The sequence below is a fragment of the Nerophis ophidion genome, linkage group LG09, assembly GCF_033978795.1.
Source record: "Nerophis ophidion isolate RoL-2023_Sa linkage group LG09, RoL_Noph_v1.0, whole genome shotgun sequence".
NCBI lineage: Eukaryota > Metazoa > Chordata > Actinopteri > Syngnathiformes > Syngnathidae > Nerophis > Nerophis ophidion.
The window spans coordinates 19,406,795-19,428,560 of NC_084619.1; the positions used below are offsets into that span (position 1 = coordinate 19,406,795).

General features: G+C 38.6%; 1 protein-coding gene across 1 annotated transcript in view; it reads left to right on the forward strand.

The window, feature by feature from the left end:
• pde10a (phosphodiesterase 10A) overlaps positions 1 to 21,766 on the forward strand; it is a 154,640-nt gene that overhangs the window by 42,187 nt on the left and 90,687 nt on the right. The window contains 1 exon segment of the mRNA XM_061910492.1: positions 12,101 to 12,232. Coding sequence (XP_061766476.1) covers positions 12,101 to 12,232 — 132 coding nt within the window.

The window sequence follows — 21,766 nt, forward strand, 5'->3', positions numbered from 1 at the left end:
TGAGGGCTGAGGACAGGGGCGTGACTTGAGGGCAAGGTGAAAATCAATGAGTTGGCATGGAGACGAAAACAAACCAGGAAGTGCAAAAACAGTGTCAACAAAACAAAACATAACATGACCAAACCTGACAAAAACAAAACATGATCCATAGGCGTGACAGTATTGGCCACTGGTCAAAACCAAACCAAGGAGAGCGCGCTGGTCAATATCATGGCCACTGATTGGTTCAGCCTCCGACAGCATTACTATATTGTGCAAAGGTGACTAAATGGTCTCATTTATCGACTAGAGGGCTCTCATCATGTTGAAAAATGTATTTAGTAGGCCGTAAAAAGGTGTTTTTTATGTTCTAGCTCTGGAAATATTAAATTTATGATTAATGTTTCCTATTTCGCAGAAATTCATTGATCGGTGTAATAATTGGCAACACTAAATCGGCCCTAGTGTGTGAATGTGAGTGTGAATGTTGTCTGTCTGTCTGTGTTGGCCCTGTGATGAGGTGGCAACTTGTTCAGGGTGTACCCCGCTTTCCGCCCGAATCTATCTGTCATAGGTTTCAGCACCGCCCGTGACCCCGAAAGGGACAACCGGTAGGAAATGGATGGACGAATGAAATGTCTGGAACCAATTAACAGTAATAAACAACGGATTACTGTTACTGTAAAAAACATTCTTTATTATAGCATAAAAAATGTATACCAAAATAAATGCTTGATTATTATTTTTTTCAGGTAATCTATTTCTTGAAATCCCCATACCTAGACCAAATTAATATGTTTTGCATAGTCATCATGTAGTAATGTGGTAATAAATATTGTCTGTTTATTTGGGTCAGTTTATGTCAAACATGCTTACAATTACAATATAATGAATCACATATTTCCAATTTTTCATTACAGCAACGAAACGGAGTAGGAGGAAGCAGAGTTTATTTAATACTAACCCTCTCCGTGTCATAGCAATTTTGAACAGTTTTGTTTGTGCCAAATTTGTAACACTATTGTGAATAAATAAATGAATGAATGAAGAAATTAATGAATGAAGAGACAGTGAGTATGTTAAGAATGATCAAATACATTAATAAAAAATATATATAGTTTTCATAATAAATAGGTTAAGTAATTTATGGTTCACATTATGAGATGAATAAGAATATGTCATAATGATGAATAAGAAGAATATGATTATCTCATAATGGGCGATATACATTATATACAAATATACAGTTATTAGAAATTTGTGCTGTCAGACAATTCCCTTTTTAAATCAGATTAATCACACTTTTGAATTGTGATTAATCCTGATTAATCGCAGTAAATTACTTGCTTGAACATTTGGAATTCACTTAAAAAAGAGCCCAATATTTGGACACAAATGCAATTTTATTGACAGAATGTCATACAGGATTTTTTTTTTTTTTTTAATGTTTTATTATTAATCAGGTAACTGACTCTCCACGGTTAAAATTAAGCTGGTGCGATTAACCTCCATGGTTAATGCTCTAATTATTTTGTGAAGAATCATGAGTTAATTTGATATTATTACTAATATCTTCATGTTTACGGTTTAGCTTCCCTATAGTATAGGGCCTATGTAACCTATGTAATTTCCCAAAATATTTTGTGATCTATATTGTTATTACAAAAGGCTTGATTGATTGAAATTTTTATTAGTAGATTGCACAGTACAGTACATATTCCCTACAATTGACCACTAACTGGTAACACCCCGATAAGTTTTTCAACTTGTTTAAGTCGGGGTCCACGTAAATCAATTCATGGCTGTAATGTATATCACAACATGGATTGTATTCCCCATCCTTATCATCACGTGGTGTTCCTTGGCAGGATTGTGGAATATGATCAGAAAGTAGTGTAGCTTTAGAAAGACAGGATTTATAGGGCAGGCAGACAGGAAAAAATCTTTAACATATAGTCTTCTGGGTATATTATATAACGTAAGTGATTACACTGACAGGCATCATTCAGATTGTGTCCATGTACTAAATTAGTCAGATTTTTCAAATACGTTGTTTTTTTGTATTTTCACACCTATGTGTGAAGTCCAAGAGTCCATGCACTCTCTCTAATGGGACCATGGTCACACGCAGTGAACCTCCTCCTTACAAGTCAACAGCCGAGCTCCATTGTGCATGATGTCTGCTGTAACATTGACAGAGATTAGACATATTACATGTCTAATGGCTAGACTGATGTTAAATAGCAGACATCATCAAGTAATGATCTTGGATTGCGCTAGGAACTTGACACTGCTTCCAAGAATGTATCGGAGCAGATGCAGGTCCCAAGCAAAGAAAAAAACGGCGGCAGAGAGTTGTTTTGAAGGAATTTTTGGACGGAGAATGATGGAAACAAAACTTTCAAATATCTAGACGTTCATTCATAAGCCATGTGGATTGATGGAAGGAGTTTTAAATCCGGAGGAGAAGACAGTCCACCTGATACTGTTCCAGATGAAAGCTGCTATTCTTCTGGACTATCTTGCTCGTTGTATGGAATACAGAGTTATTGTTATTCAGTGTGGAGTACACAATGCAGCGTGAAGGGGTTTGTACACTTTATTTTTGCCGTGCTTCATTCACTTTCATCTTAATCGTATTTAAACTTAAGTCTCTTTTTATTGTCATTCAAATTTGAACTTTACAGTACAAATAAGAACAAGATTTTGTTGCATTAGCTCCTGGTAGTGCAGGATAAAAAAAAAGCAACAAGGTGTAGATATAAATAAATAGATTACTGTACAGATAAATACATTGCACTTTTTCACATGCGTCCATGTTTATGTATGTATGTTATATTGTCTTTTTTATTCCACCGAGTCAATCCATTTTTGGGGGAAGTTGAGGGGATAATTTAATTATGATGCGTTCAAGAGTCTTACGGCCTGAGGGAAGAAGCTGTTACAGAACCTGGAGGTTCTACTACGGAGGCTGCGTAACCTCTTCCTAGAGTCCAGCAGTGAAAACAGTCATTGGTGGGGGTGGGAGGAGTCTTTGCAAATTTTCTGAGCCCTGGTCAGGCAGCGGCTTTTTGCGATCTCCTGGATAGGAGGAAGAGGAGTCCTGATAATCTTTTCCGCTTTCCTCACCACTCTCTGGAGAGATTTCCAGTCTTGAGGCATTGCAGGCTCCAGTCTAGACAGAGATGCTGTTGGTCAGCAGGCTCTCTATAGTGCCTCTGTAGAATGTGGTGAGAATGGGGGGAGGGAGCTGTGCTCTTTTCATCCGACGCAAAAAGCGCATGCGCTGCTGAGCTCTTTTTACAGCACTCCGGTGTGTAAGGACCAGGTTATATTGTCAGTGATCTGCACCCCCAGGAACTTGGTGCTGCTTACCATATTTCCGTCAGGAGTCAGAATTAAGTCAGCATTTTCCATTTTCTTAGCTACCTTCTAAAATAAATATCTTGTTTCTTTTCTTCTAAAATCAATGCACTTCAGCATAATCAGTTATTTTTATTTGTGAAGCAAATAAACAGCCCCCCTTTTTATCCCGATTGTTTCCTATGTTTTTATTGAATGGTATCTGCTTCCGGGTTATATCCAGTGTGTTGAGACGGGTCACCTGGAGCTGAACACACCCCCTCGAGAGATCTGGTTTAAAATCGCACAATCGAGGTGTGTTTGTCCAACTTTTTTAAAAAACCAAACACGATCAGATTAAGGTGTTTCCATGGGTTGTAGAATGCTTATTTGGTTGGTTTAAGTTTATTTATCCATTTCTCTATATAACATGCTTGAGAAGGGGTAGGAAGAAGCAGAATTTATTTAATCCCACCCCTTTTCCACTTCATATCAGTTTCTTACACTTATATTCCTTCTTGTTTACACTTTGTCGCACAGTCATATCAATGTTTTCTAATTACAACAGTTCTCTTCATAAATAGTTAAGTCAGCCGCGGTTCACATAGAGAAGAATCTTGTCTTATTTTCAATAAATATCATTGTTCTTTTTCCTTATACATTGTAAATAAACTCTTTGTGTTTGAACAACCTCTTAAACTGCATCAAGTTAGTACACTGTTTGACTTCTTTCCTTTATCCGTGCCATATTTAATCCCACCTACAGATATGTGTTTTACGTGCATACAAATGTTTTACATACCATTTTTGTTTTAGGTTATATTTCTCTTCCTTTGTTGAGTAGCAGGCTCTAGTTTGCCTTATATACATAATTTTAGCTGTTTGCAAATTCGCTAGATTGTTGCATTTCAATATTTTTGATTTAATAAACAAAGGGTTTGTATTTTCTCTATATCCAACATTATGTATTATTCTTGCTTATCATTTTTGTAACATGGTTAGAAACCAACTATTTGAGAAATCAGACTAATTTAATGCATGGTCACGTACTGACTTATTAAAACATGGATTAAGCTTTTACCCGTCTGCTGTTTGACCTCACTAGTGTTAAAACGATTAAAAGGCATCAATTTGTCTCATTTTGGCATTGCATTGCTCGACCTGCTCACACCCTTCAAAGTACACCTTCATGCTGAAGTAAACATTCACTAGCTGACCACTTCCGCGGTTGAATGTCCTCCAACAGAAACATCCTCTTTTCATCCTGTTAACATTTGCTAAAAGCTTTTTTTGTGGAGAAATCCCAGTATATACTGTACATGTGCCCTGGTTTTAAAGATCCTCTACAGGGACCAATGAGCAGTCACACTTGTGATATTTTCACCACAAATAAAATGTTGAATCTTGCCAGACTTATTCAGCCGGAAATAAGGATCTTAACATAATAATCTGACCTTAATACAAAATGTACTTTTCATGCAATGTTTTGTCGAAAGGTTAGATTCAGGATGAGAAGGAAGAGCTTTTTAGCATGTTTCTGTGATGTCTGCTTGGAGATACAAGTAATTTAATGCCATCTTTATTCACCTCTAAGGATAACATGTCCACAATTCTTACATAAATAACATGTCATATACAATATTGTGTTTGACTTGAAGGACCCACAGCATCCAGATGACCAAAATAAGTTGTTTTGCTCCTGAACAGGAATCAGTCAAACATTTTCCATAATATGAATTAGTTTTTGAGTAATCGGTAGATAACTAACTGTCATATTTGCCAACCTTGAAACCTCGGATTTCGGGAGGTGGGGGGTGGAGGGGCGTATGTCCGGGGGAGGGGCAGAGGCGTGTTTGAGGCGGGGGGCGTGGTTAAGAGGGGTGGCGTATAATTTACCAACTCGAGTATTTCATATATATTTCATATATATATATATATTTATATGTATGAGATACTTGACTTTCAGTGAATTCTAGCTATATATATTTATTTTCTTATATATATAAATAAAATAAATAGTTGATATTCCGACGGCACCTATCAAATACACAGGAATAAAAACACAGTTGTTCTACTAACTGTATTGTGCTTGCTGGTTACTAAAAAAAACAAAAACACTTACCTTTCACTATTTGAGTAACCTTTGTTCTGCCATTTGCGTATTGGCGAGCGATCTCCGAATCCGCGAACATCCTTCACGGATTTGTTGTAGACATCCGCAAATGAGAACGGGACGTTGCTTCCAGCTGTCAGCATAGCCATCTTTGTCTCAGCATAATATACACCATCGGGTCTCCATTTTGAACGATGCTGCACTGCGGATGCTTTGTGCTTCGCTGACTGACCGTTCCTGGCTGAGTATATCTGTTCGGCCGCCGTGTTTAATGGAGAAGTCTATTCTACAAAATTTACAGGCAACATACCCCTTCCCATTGAACTCTCCTGGATAAACTGAAATTCTTGTTTCCAATCGTTCTGGAACCTGCAAGTGTATTTCTTCATTTTGCTCGTCGACGGTGTAATATATTGGGTTGGAGTCAATAACCAGGCGACGTGATGAAGTTACGTCTCTTTACTGTGGGCTTCAGAACAGACTCCCTAATGAATATGTTCCTTGACTGCACTTAAATGTAGAATATATCCATCCATCCATTTTCTACCGCTTATTCCCTTTCGGGGTCGCGGGGGGCGCTGGCGCCTATCTCAGCTACAATCGGGCGGAAGGCAGGGTACACCCTGGACAAGTCGCCACCTCATCGCAGGGCATGTAGAATATATTTACATTCTATTCTATGTACAGTAGATGGCAGTATTGTCCTGTTTAAGAGGGTCACAACATTGAGTTAGGTTCTCATGGAGCTGGAGGGGGCGTGGCCTCCAGCTCCGCCTGAATTTCGGGAGATTTTCGTGAGAAAATTTGTCCCCGGAGGTTTTCGGAAGAGGCGCTGAATTTCGGAAGTCTCCCGGAAAATCCGGGAGGGTTGGCAAGTATGCTAACTGTACTTTGAGCCCCCCCTTTCCATCGCCGGACTCGAGTATGTCAATCCTGCTTGGTGTGATGTCATCTACAGAACGGCAATCCAATGCAACACCGTAAGCAGGAAGTGAGGTGTGATTGTATTAGATAAGAGGAATTTTTTTTTGGGACATTTCCTGAAAAAATCATCAAAATCCAATCCATCAATAAGTGTTAGTTATGTTGCTACTAAACAGACAAACAAACTGGCGGAAACATAACATCTTGGGTAAAGAAAGGATAGTAAGGTAGACTGTGTTCTGCAAAGCAAAGAACACCTCTTTTGTCTTGAGCGTTTCAAAGGCGACGCAGATCCAGCTGGTGGCGTTGCAGCGCACATGCAAATCACGGAAAAAACTGTACTGCGACGGAAAAAAACGAAACCGAGACCGAGAAACTTCTTAATGAATCCTCAATCCATCCATCCATTTCCCACCACCGGAAAACTGTACTGCGACGGAAAAAAACAAAACCGAGAAACTTCTTCATGAATCCTCAATCCATCCATCCATTTAGCACCGGGCTTAAATTTATCGAGCTGCGCTTGGGCGGAAGGCAGTTGACTCCCTGTGCAAGTCGCCGCCTCATAAGTTGTCACCCTGAAAATATATTTGAATTCAGCAAAGCCAAACATAAGTTTGTGGGGCAGCATGGCATAGTGGGTAGAGCGGCCGTGCCAGAAACCCGAGGGTTGCAGGTTCGCTCCCCGCCTATTGACATCCAAATCGCTGCCGTTGTGTCCTTGGGCAGGACACTTCACCCTTGCCCCCGGTGCCGCTCACACTGGTGAATGAATGATGAATGAATGACAGGTGGTGGTCGGAGGGGCCGTAGGCGCAAACTGGGAGCCACGCTTCCGTCAGTCTACCCCAGGGCAGCTGTGGCTACAAATGTAGCTTACCACCACCAACGTGTGAATGAATGATGGGTTCCCACTTCTCTGTGAGCGCTTTGAGTATCTAACAATAGAAAAGCGCGATATAAATCTAATCCATTATTATTGTTATTATTATTATTGTTATTATTTAAATTATTAAAAGGTAAATTGTTGTTTAACTTTTCCGAGAAACAGCATATTCCAGACTGATATAGAAATGTCGACTGTGGAGGACACTGTTTATCAGAAAGTAAAATTTGAAAGACACTAAAGTGAACGTTATTGTTTTACAGTGGAATGAATAAATGAATGAATGGTTTATTTTGAGCCATGCAAACAAAACAAAAGAATGACATAAAATACAAAAGAAATATATATATATATGTATATATATATATATATACATTATTTTTACACCTACATTGAAAACATTACATGTGACTAATCTTTTGTAGATGTCAAGATTGGCTCAAAAGGGAGTGGGAAGAAGTAAACTTATTAGGTCCCACCCCTATACATATAAAATATATATATATACAATATATAATATAATTCAATTCAGTGGTTGCTGCATAGATGTTATATATTATCTATATATAATACATTTAAATTCACACACACTTACATATATACATATGTACACACACATATATACACAACACACACATATATACAATTTATATATATATATACATGTATATATATATATATGTATATATATATATATATATATATATATATATGTATTATATATATATAGTGGTTGTTTACATTGTCACTTTAAAGACACTCACCTGTCGGTTTTTTATTTTGAATTGCTTGAAAAAGTGGATATTCCTGCACAACTATTTGCACTTAAAAATACATGTGTGTAGTTTGATTAGAACAGTGGTTCTCAACCTTTTTTCAGTGATGTACCCCATGTGAACATTTTTTTAAATTCAAGTACCCCCTAATCAGACCAAAGCATTTTTGGTTGAAACAAGAGATAAAGAAGTAAAATACAGCACTATGTCATCAGTTTCTGATTTATTAAATTGTATAACAGTGCAAAATATTGCTCATTTGTAGTGGTCTTTCTTGAACTATTTGGGAAAAAAGATATGAACATAACTAAAAACGTGTTGAAAAATAAACAAGTGGTTCAATTATAAATAAAGATTTCTACACATAGAAGTAATCATCAACTTAAAGTGCCCTCTTTGGGGATTGTAATAGAGATCCATCTGGATTCATGAACTTAATTCTAAACATTTCTTCACGAAAAAAGGAATCTTTAACTTCGATATTTATGGAACATATCCACAAAAAATCTAGTTGTCAACACTGAATATTGCATTGTTGCATTTCTTTTCACAGTTTATGAACTTACATTCATATTTTGTTGAAGTATTATTCAATAAATATATTTATAAAAGATTTTTGAGTTGTTGCTATTTTTAGAATATTAAAAAAAATCTCACGTACCCCTTGGCATACCTTCAAGTACCCTCAGACGTACGTGTACCCCCATTTGAGAACCACTTGATTAGAACATTTTATTATCATGTTTGTGTTCAATTACTAAGTGTATTTATTCTAAACATTCCCTTCATTTTACACACTATGGCATTTTTTAAGTCTTGTTTTTTTGTTTTTTTTGGTCATATGCCCCAATAATAGCATATCGTGGCCTTAAAACTGTGATATCATACTGTGAGATTTTGATAACGTTACATCCCTAATTATCAACCATCGATTGAGCACAATCTAAATATCCATCCATTCATTTTCGACTGCTTATTCCCTTTTGGGATCGCGGGGGGCGCTGGCGCCTATCTCAGCTACAAATATTGCTAAATACTTTGCAGAGTTTGGAACCACAAAACTTGTATTGATAACATTTTCCATCATGCTTGATTTGTTTTGCTGCATTTTAACGGCTGTTGATGACAGTACCTCTTTTGTGTTCCAAATTGCACAAAGTTGCAAAAGCGATTTTTCTGTCCACAGGAGCTCCCTTCTCCCCCACCTCCCCTTTAAGTTGCTTTGATTTATTAAGCCGTAGTCTGCCGATTTGCGTCAGATCTGGCCGAGAGTCTCACGAGGCGTTACTTCCTGAAGAGCCGTGTCTTGCGTCTGCACAGTGTCAGACTGCAGAGCCGCCTCCTCCAACCTTTCCAGCCACCTTTCTTTGCTAAATTCGCCTGCAAATAAACACACGGGGCTCTCACGCACACAAGTGCTGTTTTTCAACACTTAACCAAGAAACCATGAATTGATTAACGTAGACCCCTTAAACAAGTTGAAAAACTTACTCGGGTGTAACCATTTAGTGGTCAATTTTACGGAATATGTACTGTACGGTGCAATCTATTAATAAAAGTCTCAATCAATCAATGAAAACACATTGAATATTTTATTCCGCAAAAAATAAAATGACACAAACTACGTATTTTTTTAATAGAATTAAAAAAAATTGGATGTTTAGTTCCCACAGTTAAATAATAGTTTGAGTTTCAACATTGCAAACATTATCATTTCAAAATAGACAGTAACTCTAGTTACTGTCATGTATGAAAAAAATTGAGAAAATATAAAAAGAGAAAGCTACAGGTAGAATACGAAAAACACACAACATACATATAATATTGAACTGTATTTATTTATACACAGTAATACCTCAACTTACAAGCCTAACTGGTTCTACGATAGCCTTTTTTTTTCTTTTTCTTTTTTTTACTGCAGCTGTTACATACAGTATACTGTAATATTGTACATCAGGTCGGGAACCTTTTTGGCTGAGAGAACCATGAAAGCCAAATATTTTACTATGTATTTCCGTGAGAGCCATATAATACTTTTTAACACTGAATACAACTAAATGCGTGCATTTTTAAGTAAGACCAAACATTTTCAAGATTTTCCAAGCATAAAAATAGTGTGGCGGGTCAGATCTGAGTTTGAGTTTGACACCTGCACTGTAAATAGTCTTTAGTTGTGTTTGCACTAGGTTTGTATGGTATACTGTTATTAGTATAGTATCGCGATACTAATGAATCATATTCGGTACTATACCGCCTCTGAAAAGTACCCATCCGCCACATCGATATTATGTTGATATATTTTGGCATCACAAAATATTATTTCATTTTTTTAAACTTGATATTATGTTTAAAAACTCAGGAAATATGTCCCTGGAAACATGAAGACTTTGAATATGACCAATGTATGACCCTGTGACGACTTGGTATCGGATTGATACCCACATTTTTGGTATAATCCAAAACTAATTTAACGTATGAAACAACAGAAGAGTAAGTGATTATTGCATTTTAACATAAGTGTAGATAGAACATGTTAAAAGAGCCGATATTAACAGTAAATGAACAAGTAGATTAATAATTCATTTTCTACCACTTGTCCTTAATAATTTTGACAAAATAATAGAATGGAAAATGACACAATATGTTACTGCATATGACAGCAGACTAAATTCGGAGCCTTAGTTTGCTTACCTACTAATAAAAGACAAGTTGTCTTGTATGTTCACTATTTTATTTAAGGACAAACTTGCAATATACAGTGGGGAAAAAAAGTATGTAGTCAGCCACCGATTGTGCAAGTTCTCCCACTTAAAATGATGACAGAGGTCTGTAATTTTTTATCATAGGTACACTTCAACTGTGAGAAACAGAATGTGAAAAAAAAATCCAGGAATTCACATTGTAGGAATTTTAAATAATTTGTTTGTAAATTATGGTGGAAAATAAGTATTTGGTCAACCATTCAAAACTCTCATTGATGGAAGGAGGTTTTGCTTCAAAATCTCACGATACATGGCCCCATTCATTCTTTCCTTAACACGGATCAATCGTCCTGTCCCCTTAGCAGAAAAACAGCCCCAAAGCATGATGTTTCCACCCCCATGCTTCACAGTAGGTATGGTGTTCTTGGGATGCAACTCAGTATTCTTCTTCCTCCAAACACGACGAGTCGAGTTTGTACCAAAATGGATACATGGATGATACAGCAGAGGATTGGGAGAATGTCATGTGGTCAGATGAAACCAAAATAGAACTTAGTTGAAGTGTACCTATGATGAAAATTACAGACCTCTGTCATCATTATAAGTGGGAGAATTTACACAATCGGTGGCTGACTAAATACTTTTTTGCCCCACTGTATAAACATATGTTGAACATACCCAAAGATGTTTTGTTAAAATGAAGCCAATAATGCAATTTTTTGTGGTCTCCTTTATTTGGAAAAGTACCGAAAAGTATCAAAATAATTTTGGGACCGTACCAAAATATTGGCATCGGGACAACACTAGTTTGCACTGTAAGAAGAGCTGCTTCAATCTCATACAGTGACAATATAGGACATTTTATTTTATTATTTTCCCAGTACTGTCCAACATAATGTTAATGTTAAATTAAGTGCAACCAATATTAATTCCAATGGAGCCCATGGATGACATACAACTGCCGGTGTGGATTGCACATGAAGGGGGGGTTGGCAGACGCCGGTGGGTGCATTAAAAACAAATTCTCCTCAACAATAATCTGGCAAAAGGCTTTTCCCTGACAACAAGACAGTAAACAGCAGCACTTAGCGACCTCTCAAGAACTTAATTGCCTATTAGGCACAATCAAGTCTTCCTTCATCCTGTTGCCTCTGTTGGGGGCTCCTGTCCCTTGAGACGCACATGGACTGTAAACATTGACGAGCACTTTTTGTGAAGCTCGTGTCACACATACTGATGCCATTATCTCATTTCCCACAACGTCTGTAATACCTGTTTCAAATCGTCCTGTAGTTTTTATTCATGAACAAGGCTATACGCAACGTACAAACAAAAAAACAAACAAAAAAAAAACATGTTTTGCTTCTGTGCTTCTCAGGCCTGACAGATGAGAAAGTGAAGGCCTACCTCTCTCTGCACCCGCAGATGCTGGATGAGTTTGTGTTGGAGAGCGTTAGCGCTGAGACGTTGGACAGATGGCTGAGGAGGAAGACCAGCAGCAGGCCTGCAGGTACTCCCACTCACACACACACACACACACACACACACTGGTGCAAACATGCATTTTTCGGCATCACTTTGACATACTGATTGGATTGGCGTTTTTAGTACATTGACACAGAATTGTCATATTTTTCTTGGGTTGAATGTTTTTACGGCTTATCCCACATAATCCTAAATGAATCAGGGGGCGGCGTGGCAAAGTTGGGAGAGTGGCCGTGCCAGCAATCTGAGGGGTTACTGGTTCAATCCCCACCTTCAACCATCCTAGCCACGTCCGTTGTGTTCTTCAGCAAGACACTTCACCCTTGCTCCTGATGGGACCTGGTTAGCGCCTTGCATGGCAGCTCTCGCCATCAGTGTGTGAATGTGTGTGTGAATGTGGAAATAGTGTCAAAGCGCTTTGAGTTCCTTGAAGGGGAACATTATCACAATTTCAGAAGGGTTAAAACCTATAAAAATCAGTTCCCAGTGGCTTATTTGATTTTTTGATTTTTTTTTCAAAATTTTACCCATCCATCTTCCTCAGCATATCCGAGGTTGGGTCGCGGGGGCAACAGCCTAAGCAGAGAAACCCAGACTTCCCTCTCCCCAGCCACTTCGTCTAGCTCTTCCCGGGGGATCCCGAGGCGTTCCCAGGCCAGCCGGGAGACATAGTCTTCCCAACGTGTCCTGGGTCTTCCCCCTGGCCTCCTACTGGTTGGACGTGCCCTAAACACCTCCCTAGGGAGGCGTTCGGGTGGCTTCCTGACCAGATGCCCAAACCACCTCACCTGGCTCCTCTCGATGTGGAGGAGCAGCGGCTTTACTTTTGAGTTCCTCCCAGATGGCAGAGCTCCTCACCCTATCTCTAAGGGAGAGCAGCGCCACACGGCGGAGGAAACTCATTTCGGCCGCTTGTACCCGTGATCTTATTCTTTCGGTCATGACCCAAAGCTCATGACCATAGGTGAGGATGGGAACGTAGATCGACCGGTAAATTGAGAGCTTTGCTTTCCGGCTCAGCTCCTTCTTCACCACAACGGATCGGTACAACGTTCGCATTACTGAAGACGCCGCACCGATCTGCCTGTCGATCTCACGATATAGTCTTCCCTCAATCGTGAACAGGACTCCTAGGTACTTGAACTCCTCCACTTGGGGCAGGGTCTCCTCCCCAACCCGGAGATGGCATTCCACCCTTTTCCGGGCGAGAACCATGGACTCGAACTTGGAGGTGCTGATTCTCATTCCGGTCGCTTCACACTCGGCTGCAAACCGATTCAGTGAGAGCTGAAGATCCCGGCCAGATGAATCCATCAGGACCACATCATCTGCAAAAAGCAGAGACCTAATCCTGCGGTCACCAAACCGGAACCCCTCAGCTCCTTGACTGCGCCTAGAAATTCTGTCCATATAAGTTATGAACAGAATCGGTGACAAAGGACAGCCTTGGCGGAGTCCAACCCTCACTGGAAATATACCCATCCCGGAATATCCCTAAAAAAAGCTTTAAAGTGCCTGATTTTCACTATCTGTGAAGCCATTGTCCATTTTCCTGTGATGTCATCCAGTGATGCCAATACGGATAACACAGCAAGATATAGCGACATTAGCTCGGAGTCAGACTCGGATTTCACGGCTTAAGCAATTCAACAGATTACGCATGTCTTGAAACGGATGGTTGGTGTATGGAGGCAGATAGCGAAAACGAAATTGAAGAAGAAACTGAAGCTATTGAGCCAATAGCTATTGACGCTATTCGGCCATGTTTGCCTTAGCATCGCCGGTAAAATGTGCAGACCAACGATCGGAAGTTTCGCATCTTGTGACACTGGATCAACTTAAATCCATCAATTGGTAAGTGTTTGTTTGGCATTTAATGTGGGTGGAGGGAAACGCTGGATGTAAATATCGTTTCAAATGTACATACAGCTAGCCTAAATAGCATATTAGCATCGATTAGCTGCCAGTCATGCCGCGACAAAATATGTCTGATTAGCACATAATTCAACAACATCAACAAAACTCTTTGATTGATTGATTGCACAGTTCAGTACATATTCCGTACAATTGACCACTAAATGGTAACACCCGAATAAGTTTTTCAACTTGTTTAAGTCGAGGTCCACATTAATCAATTCATGGTACTCACCTTTGTGATTTAGTTGACTTTATCATTGGAAATGCATCTGCAGGTTATCCATACATCTCTGTGCCATGTCTGTCTTTGCATCGCCGGTAAAATGTGCGGACACTCTGGCACATTCAATGGTGGTCTGGTGGCAGATTTCTTTGACTTTATCGTTGGAAATGCATCTGCTTTGAGTGTCGCAGGATATCCACACAATCTTGCCATCTCTGTAGTAGCATAGCTTTCATCGGTAAAGTGTGCGGAACAAACGACTGACCATTTCGTCGGCTTTCCCCACACCTTTGTGTTTTGAACAAATTTCATCCAATTTCTTGCCACTTTTTCATCTTTGGGCCAGTGGTGCAACTTGAATCCCTCCCTGTTAGTGTTGTTACACGCTCCGACAACACACCGACGAGGCATGATGTCTCCAAGGTTCCAGAAAATAGTCGAAAAAACGGAAAATAACAGAGCTGAAACCCGGTGTTTGTAATGTGAAAATGAAAATGGCGGGTGTATTACCTCGGTGACATCACGTTCTGACGTCATCGCTAAAAGACCGATAAACAGAAAGGCGTTTAATTTGCCAAAATTCACCCATTTAGAGTTCGGAAATCAGTTAGAAAAATATGTTGTCTTTTTTTGCACCATCAAGGTATATATTGACGCTTACATAGGTCTGGTGATAATGTTCCCCTTTAAAAAAGGTAGAAATGCGCTATATAAGTACAACCCATTTCACCATTTTGATTACCATAACCACAGTGAACCAGTGCTTTAAAAAAACATGCCTTTTTTATTTTTTTCATATTTTTTATAAGACATACAGATCAGTGATTATGTTGTGAAATTATAGTGCTGTCTTGAAGTAATTGTGTGTCTTCAGTGTGAGTCTGTAGGACTTCCTGTTTCTGTAGACTCTGTCCAGTCAGCCACCGAGTTTAACTGGGTACGAAGTGCAAATATCAATGCTGCACAAATTCTGCCCAGCAACAACAGCTGGATAAACTGTTGTCTGTTTTATTAGCATTTAATTTAATTTGTCAAGTTTTATAATGAATTACGAATTAATTATGTCAGGGTTGTCAAACTTGTTTTCATTGAGGGCCAGGTCATAGTTATGGCTGCTTGTTACAGTGAGTAATATATGATAACAATGTATAAGGATTTGCCTCATCATAATACATTAATGCCCATGCATTTGATTATTATGTTTTTTTTTATAGTTGGTGTAAAAAAAAAAAAAAATCCAAATTTTACTGTTTAAAAAAAAGGCAGGTCAGTTGCCAGAATTTAACCTTAAACGGCAACTGCACTTTTTTGGGACTTTTGCCTATGGTTCACAATCATTATGAGCGACAAGAAGACAAAAGTTATTGTTGTTTTTTCCCGCTTTTTAACATATAACAATCGGCTCGTTCTCAGTGGGGCAATCAATTTTACCCCTAAATCACTTTAACAATGCATTAAAAAACTGTCAACAATACTTCATTTATGTTCCGTAACCCGTGTAAAAACCAAACTGTAGCAACATTGTGATTGTAAGAGCGGACACTGAGGAACTTCGGTATCAGCCGTAAAAGCTGACTACGGCAAGAGATAAGCTAGCTTTTGAGTCCTCACAATACGCGTTTGAGTTTATAATACACAACACTGCGATAAGACACCCAACTGTACTGACTGAAAAACATCAACAATCATATTACAGTGTGTGTATAGTATTATCCCACATTTCATATGTTGTTTGTACACATCTAGCCAGACAGCGTAGGCATGATAAACGCAAGATATGCTGCATGTACATCATGATCTACAAAAAGTGTGACTCACTCAATGGACAGTTATCTCTTTGGTCCAGCGGGCCAGTGATGTTTTTTCAGTTTATTTGGGGTAAGCACTCTATTTATGTCAAAATAGCTTGTCTTCAAATTCCACATTTTGCAGCTTCAATTCGCTTTTAACTCATTCTCATAAAATGACCATAAAATGACCAAAATACGGTAAATATTGAACATATTCTCATGAACGTGTCTGTTACTACATTATATATAGACTTGAAGTTTGTATACAAAACATTAATGTAGAGTTTGGAGTTGTATTAGAAGGGTTTGAAGACTACAACGGTGACTCCCATTAGACCCATCTTTCAAGCGTTTTTTTATCATCTTTAAAATTGTTAAAAAAAAAAAGACATGCCTGTTCTGTTCTCTGATAAGGATTGTGAATGATAGGCAAAATTACAAAAAAGTGCAGTCCCCCTCCAAATTTTGCGGTGTTTTTTACAGGATATTATTACAGGATATTACTGGATATGGAATTTCTGTTTTGTTTTCACAGTAAGATTCATGCAATATAACTGACAGTTACGTTATATCTACAGTTATTTTTTTATATCATGTATTACTGTAAATGAAAAAACAGCCTTTTTTCCTGTTTACAGTGTACAATTTGATGGATAACAATTCAAAGTTACACTTATCTATATACATTACAAAGCACGATGGAAAAAAATGCAAATCTCTCTCCACACTTATCTATGTTTAGTGCATTTTAGCTTCTTGATATATCTAATTGATTACAAAACTTTAACAAGGTCGTCACGGAAGTAAACAAGGTAGAAGTCAAACTTTCACATACTCTTAATATCCAATTATATTAATGATTAATTATTTATCCATTGAATTAATATCATATGTACACATATAGTATATGTATAGGCTACGCACACACACACACACACACACACAACACACACACATCTTTATATATATATATATATATATATATATATATATATATATATCCATCCATCCATCCATTTTCTACCGCTTATTCCCTTTCGGGGTCGCGGGGGGCGCTGGCGCCTATCTCAGCTACAATCGGGCGGAAGGCGGGGTACACCCTGGACAAGTCGCCACCTCATCGCAGGGCCAACACAGATAGACAGACAACATTCACACTCACATTCACACACTAGGGCCAATTTTAGAGTTGCCAATCCACCTATCCCCAGGTGCATGTCTTTGGAAGTGGGAGGAAGCCGGAGTACCCGTAGGGAACCCACGCAATCACGGGGAGAACATGCAAACTCCACACAGAAAGATCCCGAGCCTGGATTTGAACCCAGGACTGCAGGACCTTCGTATTGTGAGGCAGACGCACTAACCCCTCTACCACCGTGAAGCCCTATATATATATATATATATATATATATATATATATATATATATGTACGTGTGTATATACAAACCCCGTTTCCATATGAGTTGGAAAATTGTGTTAGATGTAAATATAAACGGAATACAATGATTTGCAAATGCTTTTCAACCCATATTCAGTTGAATGCACTACAAAGACAAGATATTTGATGTTCAAACTCATAAATTGTATTTTTTTTTTGCAAATAATAATAAACTTAGAATTTCATGGCTGCAACACGTGCCAAAGTAGTTGGGAAAGGGCATGTTCACCACTGTGTTACATCACCTTTTCTTTTAACAACACTCAATAAACGTTTGGGAACTGAGGAAACTAATTGTTGAAGCTTTGAAAGTGGAATTCTTTCCCATTCTTGTTTTATGTAGAGCTTTAGTCGTTCAACAGTCCGGGGTCTCCGCTCTCGTATTTTACGCTTCATAGTGCACCACACATTTTCGATGGGAGACAGGTCTGGACTGCAGGCGGGCCAAGAATGTACCCGCACTCTTTTTTTACGAAGCCACGCTGTTGTAACACGTGCTGAATGTGGCTTGGTATTGTCTTGCTGAAATAAGCAGGGGCGTCCATGAAAAAGACGGCGCTTAGATGGCAGCATATGTTGTTCCAATACGTTGTTTTGTCTACCTTTCAGCATTAATGGTGCCTTCACAGATGTGTAAGTTACCCGTGCCTTGGGCACTAATGCACCTCCATACCATCACAGATGCTGGCTTTTGAACTTTGCGTCGATAACAGTCTGAATTGTTCGCTTCCCCTTTGGTCCGGATGACACGGTCGAATATTTCCCCAAAAAATTTGACATGTGGACTCGTCAGACCACAGAACACTTTTCCACTTTGCATCAGTCCATCTTAGATGATCTCGGGCCCAGAGAAGCCGGCAGCGTTTCTGGATGTTGTTGACAGGGACTGATTGACAGTTCTGAGTCTTTTTTGCATGCAAATTGCCCAATCTGCCTTCCGACTTAAACAAGTGCCTGGAACTTTTGACAAGTGGACATATATTCCGCATGCCTGTTGCAATCGAGCCCACGTGAGAAAGGTGGTGTGTGAGTTCTTGATCTGTGTGGTGGCCAATAGCGGTCATTTTAATTTGTTTTTTATTAATGCACACGTGTTAGAAGTATAATTTGAATGTTTATAATGTGCATTTATTGGAAAAAAAAAGTTATGGCAATCACAAAAATGTGTGTTTATTTACAAACCCCGTTTCCATATGAGTTGGGAAATTGTGTTAGATGTAAATATAAACAGAATAAAATGATTTGAAAATCCTTTTCAACCCACATTCAGTTGAATGCACTACAAAGACAAGATATTTGATGTTCAAACTCATAAACCTAATTTTTTTTTCAAATAATAATTAACTTAGAATTTCATGGCTGCAACACGTGACAAAGTAGTTGGGAAAGGGCATGTTCACCACTGTGTTACATCACATTTTCTTTCAACAACACTCAACAAATGTTTGGGAACTGAGGAAACTAATTTTTGAAGCTTTGAAAGTGAAATGATTTCCCATTCTTGTTTTATGTAGAGCTTCAGTCGTTCAACAGTCCGGGGTCTCCGCTGTCATATTTTATGCTTCGTAATGCGTCACACATTTTCGATGGGAGACAGGTATGGACTGCAGGCAGGCCAGGAAAGTACCCGAACTATTTTACTACGAAACCATGCTGTTGTAACACGTGGCTTGGCATTGTCTTGCTGAAATAAGCAGGGGCGTCCATGATAACGTTGCTTGGATGACAACATATGTTGCTCCAAAACCTGTATGGACCTTTCAGCATTAATGGTGCCTTCACAGTACCATCATAAATGCTGGCTTTTGAACTTTGGGCCTACAACAATCCGGATGGTTATTTTCCTCTTAGTTCCAGAGAACACCACGTCCACAGTTTCCAAATATAATTTGAAATGTGGACTCGTCAGAACACAGAACACTTTTTCACTTTGCGTCAGTCCATCTTAGATGAGCTCGGCCCAGCGAAGCCAGCGGCATTCCTCGGTGTTGTTGATAAATGGGTTTTGCTTTGCATAGCAGAGTTCTGACTTGCACTTACAGATGTAGCAACCAACTGTAGTTTCTGACAGTGGTTTTATGAAGTGTTCCTGAGCCCATGTGGTGATATCCTTTACACACTGATGTCTGTTTTTGATGCAGTACCGCCTGAGGGATCAACGGTCTGTAATATCATCGCTTACGTGCAGTGATTTCTCCAGATTCTCTGAACCTTTTGATGACTTTACGGACCGTGGATGGTAAAATCTCGAAATTCCTTGCAATAGGTCGTTGAGAAATGTTGTTCTAAAACTGTTTGACAATTTGCTTACAAATTGGTGACCCTCGCCCCATCATTGTTTGTGAATTACTTAGCATTTCATAGAAGCTGCTTTTATACCCAATCATGGCACCCACCTGTTCCCAATTAGCCTGCACACATGTGGAATGTTCCAAATAAGTGATTGCTGAGAATTTATAAACTTAATCAGTATTTATTGCCACCTTTCCCAACTTTTTTGTCACGTGTTGCTGGCATCAAATTCTAAAGTAAATGATTATTTGCAAAAAAAAAGTTTATCAGTTTGAACATCAAATATGTTGTCTTTGTAGCATATTCAACTGAGTATGGGTTGAAAATGATTTGCAAATCATTGTATTCCGTTTATATTTACATCTACTGTAACATAATTTCCCAACTCATATGGAAACGGGGTTTGTAAACTAAGTTTGTTTTATCAGATTTCTTGATTAATGGAACAATCATTAGATTACTCAATAAACTAATTGCTAATCACATAACTAATAGCTGCAGCCCTAATGTTTTTCTGTATTGTTAAAATGCTCTGGTATGGTAATAGTTTTTTAGGTAAAAAAAAAAAAAAATTAATATAATTACTATCTTAAAATATTTCCCACAAATTTTGTTTGAATTGAATTAATCTTGAATTATTTGAACCATAACTGCTACCAGTGATTGTTTTTCTTGGTAAAAATGAGTGACTACTAAAAAAGAAAAAAACAATGAGCCAGTCTTTAGAACGGCTTTTTGAAAGGAATGTCCCCTTAAGATTCGGCTCCCTTCAAGAATCATACATTTCAGTCAACAGCTACATTAAAATCGGCCTGTACCCGCCAGTTAATGTAAAAAGGAGTTCAGAACATGCAGGGAGACTGTTTTGGACAGTTAGTTTTTTTCACGTTTGTGTGGTGTTTAAGTTCCTGACCAGTACTCTTATTTTGTAGTTTCAATTCCCATGTGCTCGCTCCCACGCCACAGATTGCCAACCAGGACACACCTGTACCCGGTCACCAATCAGTCTCCTATTTAAGTGCGGCCCAGTCCAGTTTTCCAATTGAAGTTCCGGGTCTTGTACCCTTATTAGCTGCAAGGGTTTGGGAAAAAATCGATTCGAATATGAATCGCGATTCTCACGTTGTGCGATTCAGAATCGATTCTAATTTTTTATTTAGTATTTATTTATTTATTTTTTAATCAATCCAACAAAAAAATACACAGCAATACCATGACAATGCAATCCAATTCCAAAACCAAACCTGACCCAGCAACACTCAGAACTGCAATAAACAGAGCAATTGAGAGGAGACACAAACACGACACAGAACAAACCAAAAGTAGTGGAACAAAAATGAATATTATCAACAACAGTATCAATATTAATCCTTTACAATTATAAAAGCTTTTTTTTTTTTAAATGTACTAATCTGCTAGCATGTCAGCAGACTGGGGTAGATCCTGCTGAAATCCTATGTATTGAATGAATACAGAATCGTTTTGAATCTGAAAAATATAGTTTTTGAATCGAGAATCGCGTTGAATCGAAAAAAATCGATTTAAAATAGAATCACGACCCCAAGAATCGATATCGAATCGAATCGTGGGACACCCAAAGATTCGCAGCCCTATTAGCTGCACTCGCCTTCTTTTGTTTTCCTCCTCCACTCCTAGTTACATGTTCATACACTGCCTTGTGAGTTTCCTTTTGTGTTTTTTAAATCATATTACTTCTACTAAAACATCCGTCGCCCGTCTGCTGCATCTGGAGGTCACGCTGCTGAAGCTGCCTTCCACATCGTGACAAAGAGACTGTCCCATCACATTATAAATACAACATAACCTAAGTAAACACATTACAAACCCAAACTACTATTCTGTGTGGGGAATTGATAACGGCTAAACTAACTAAGAGT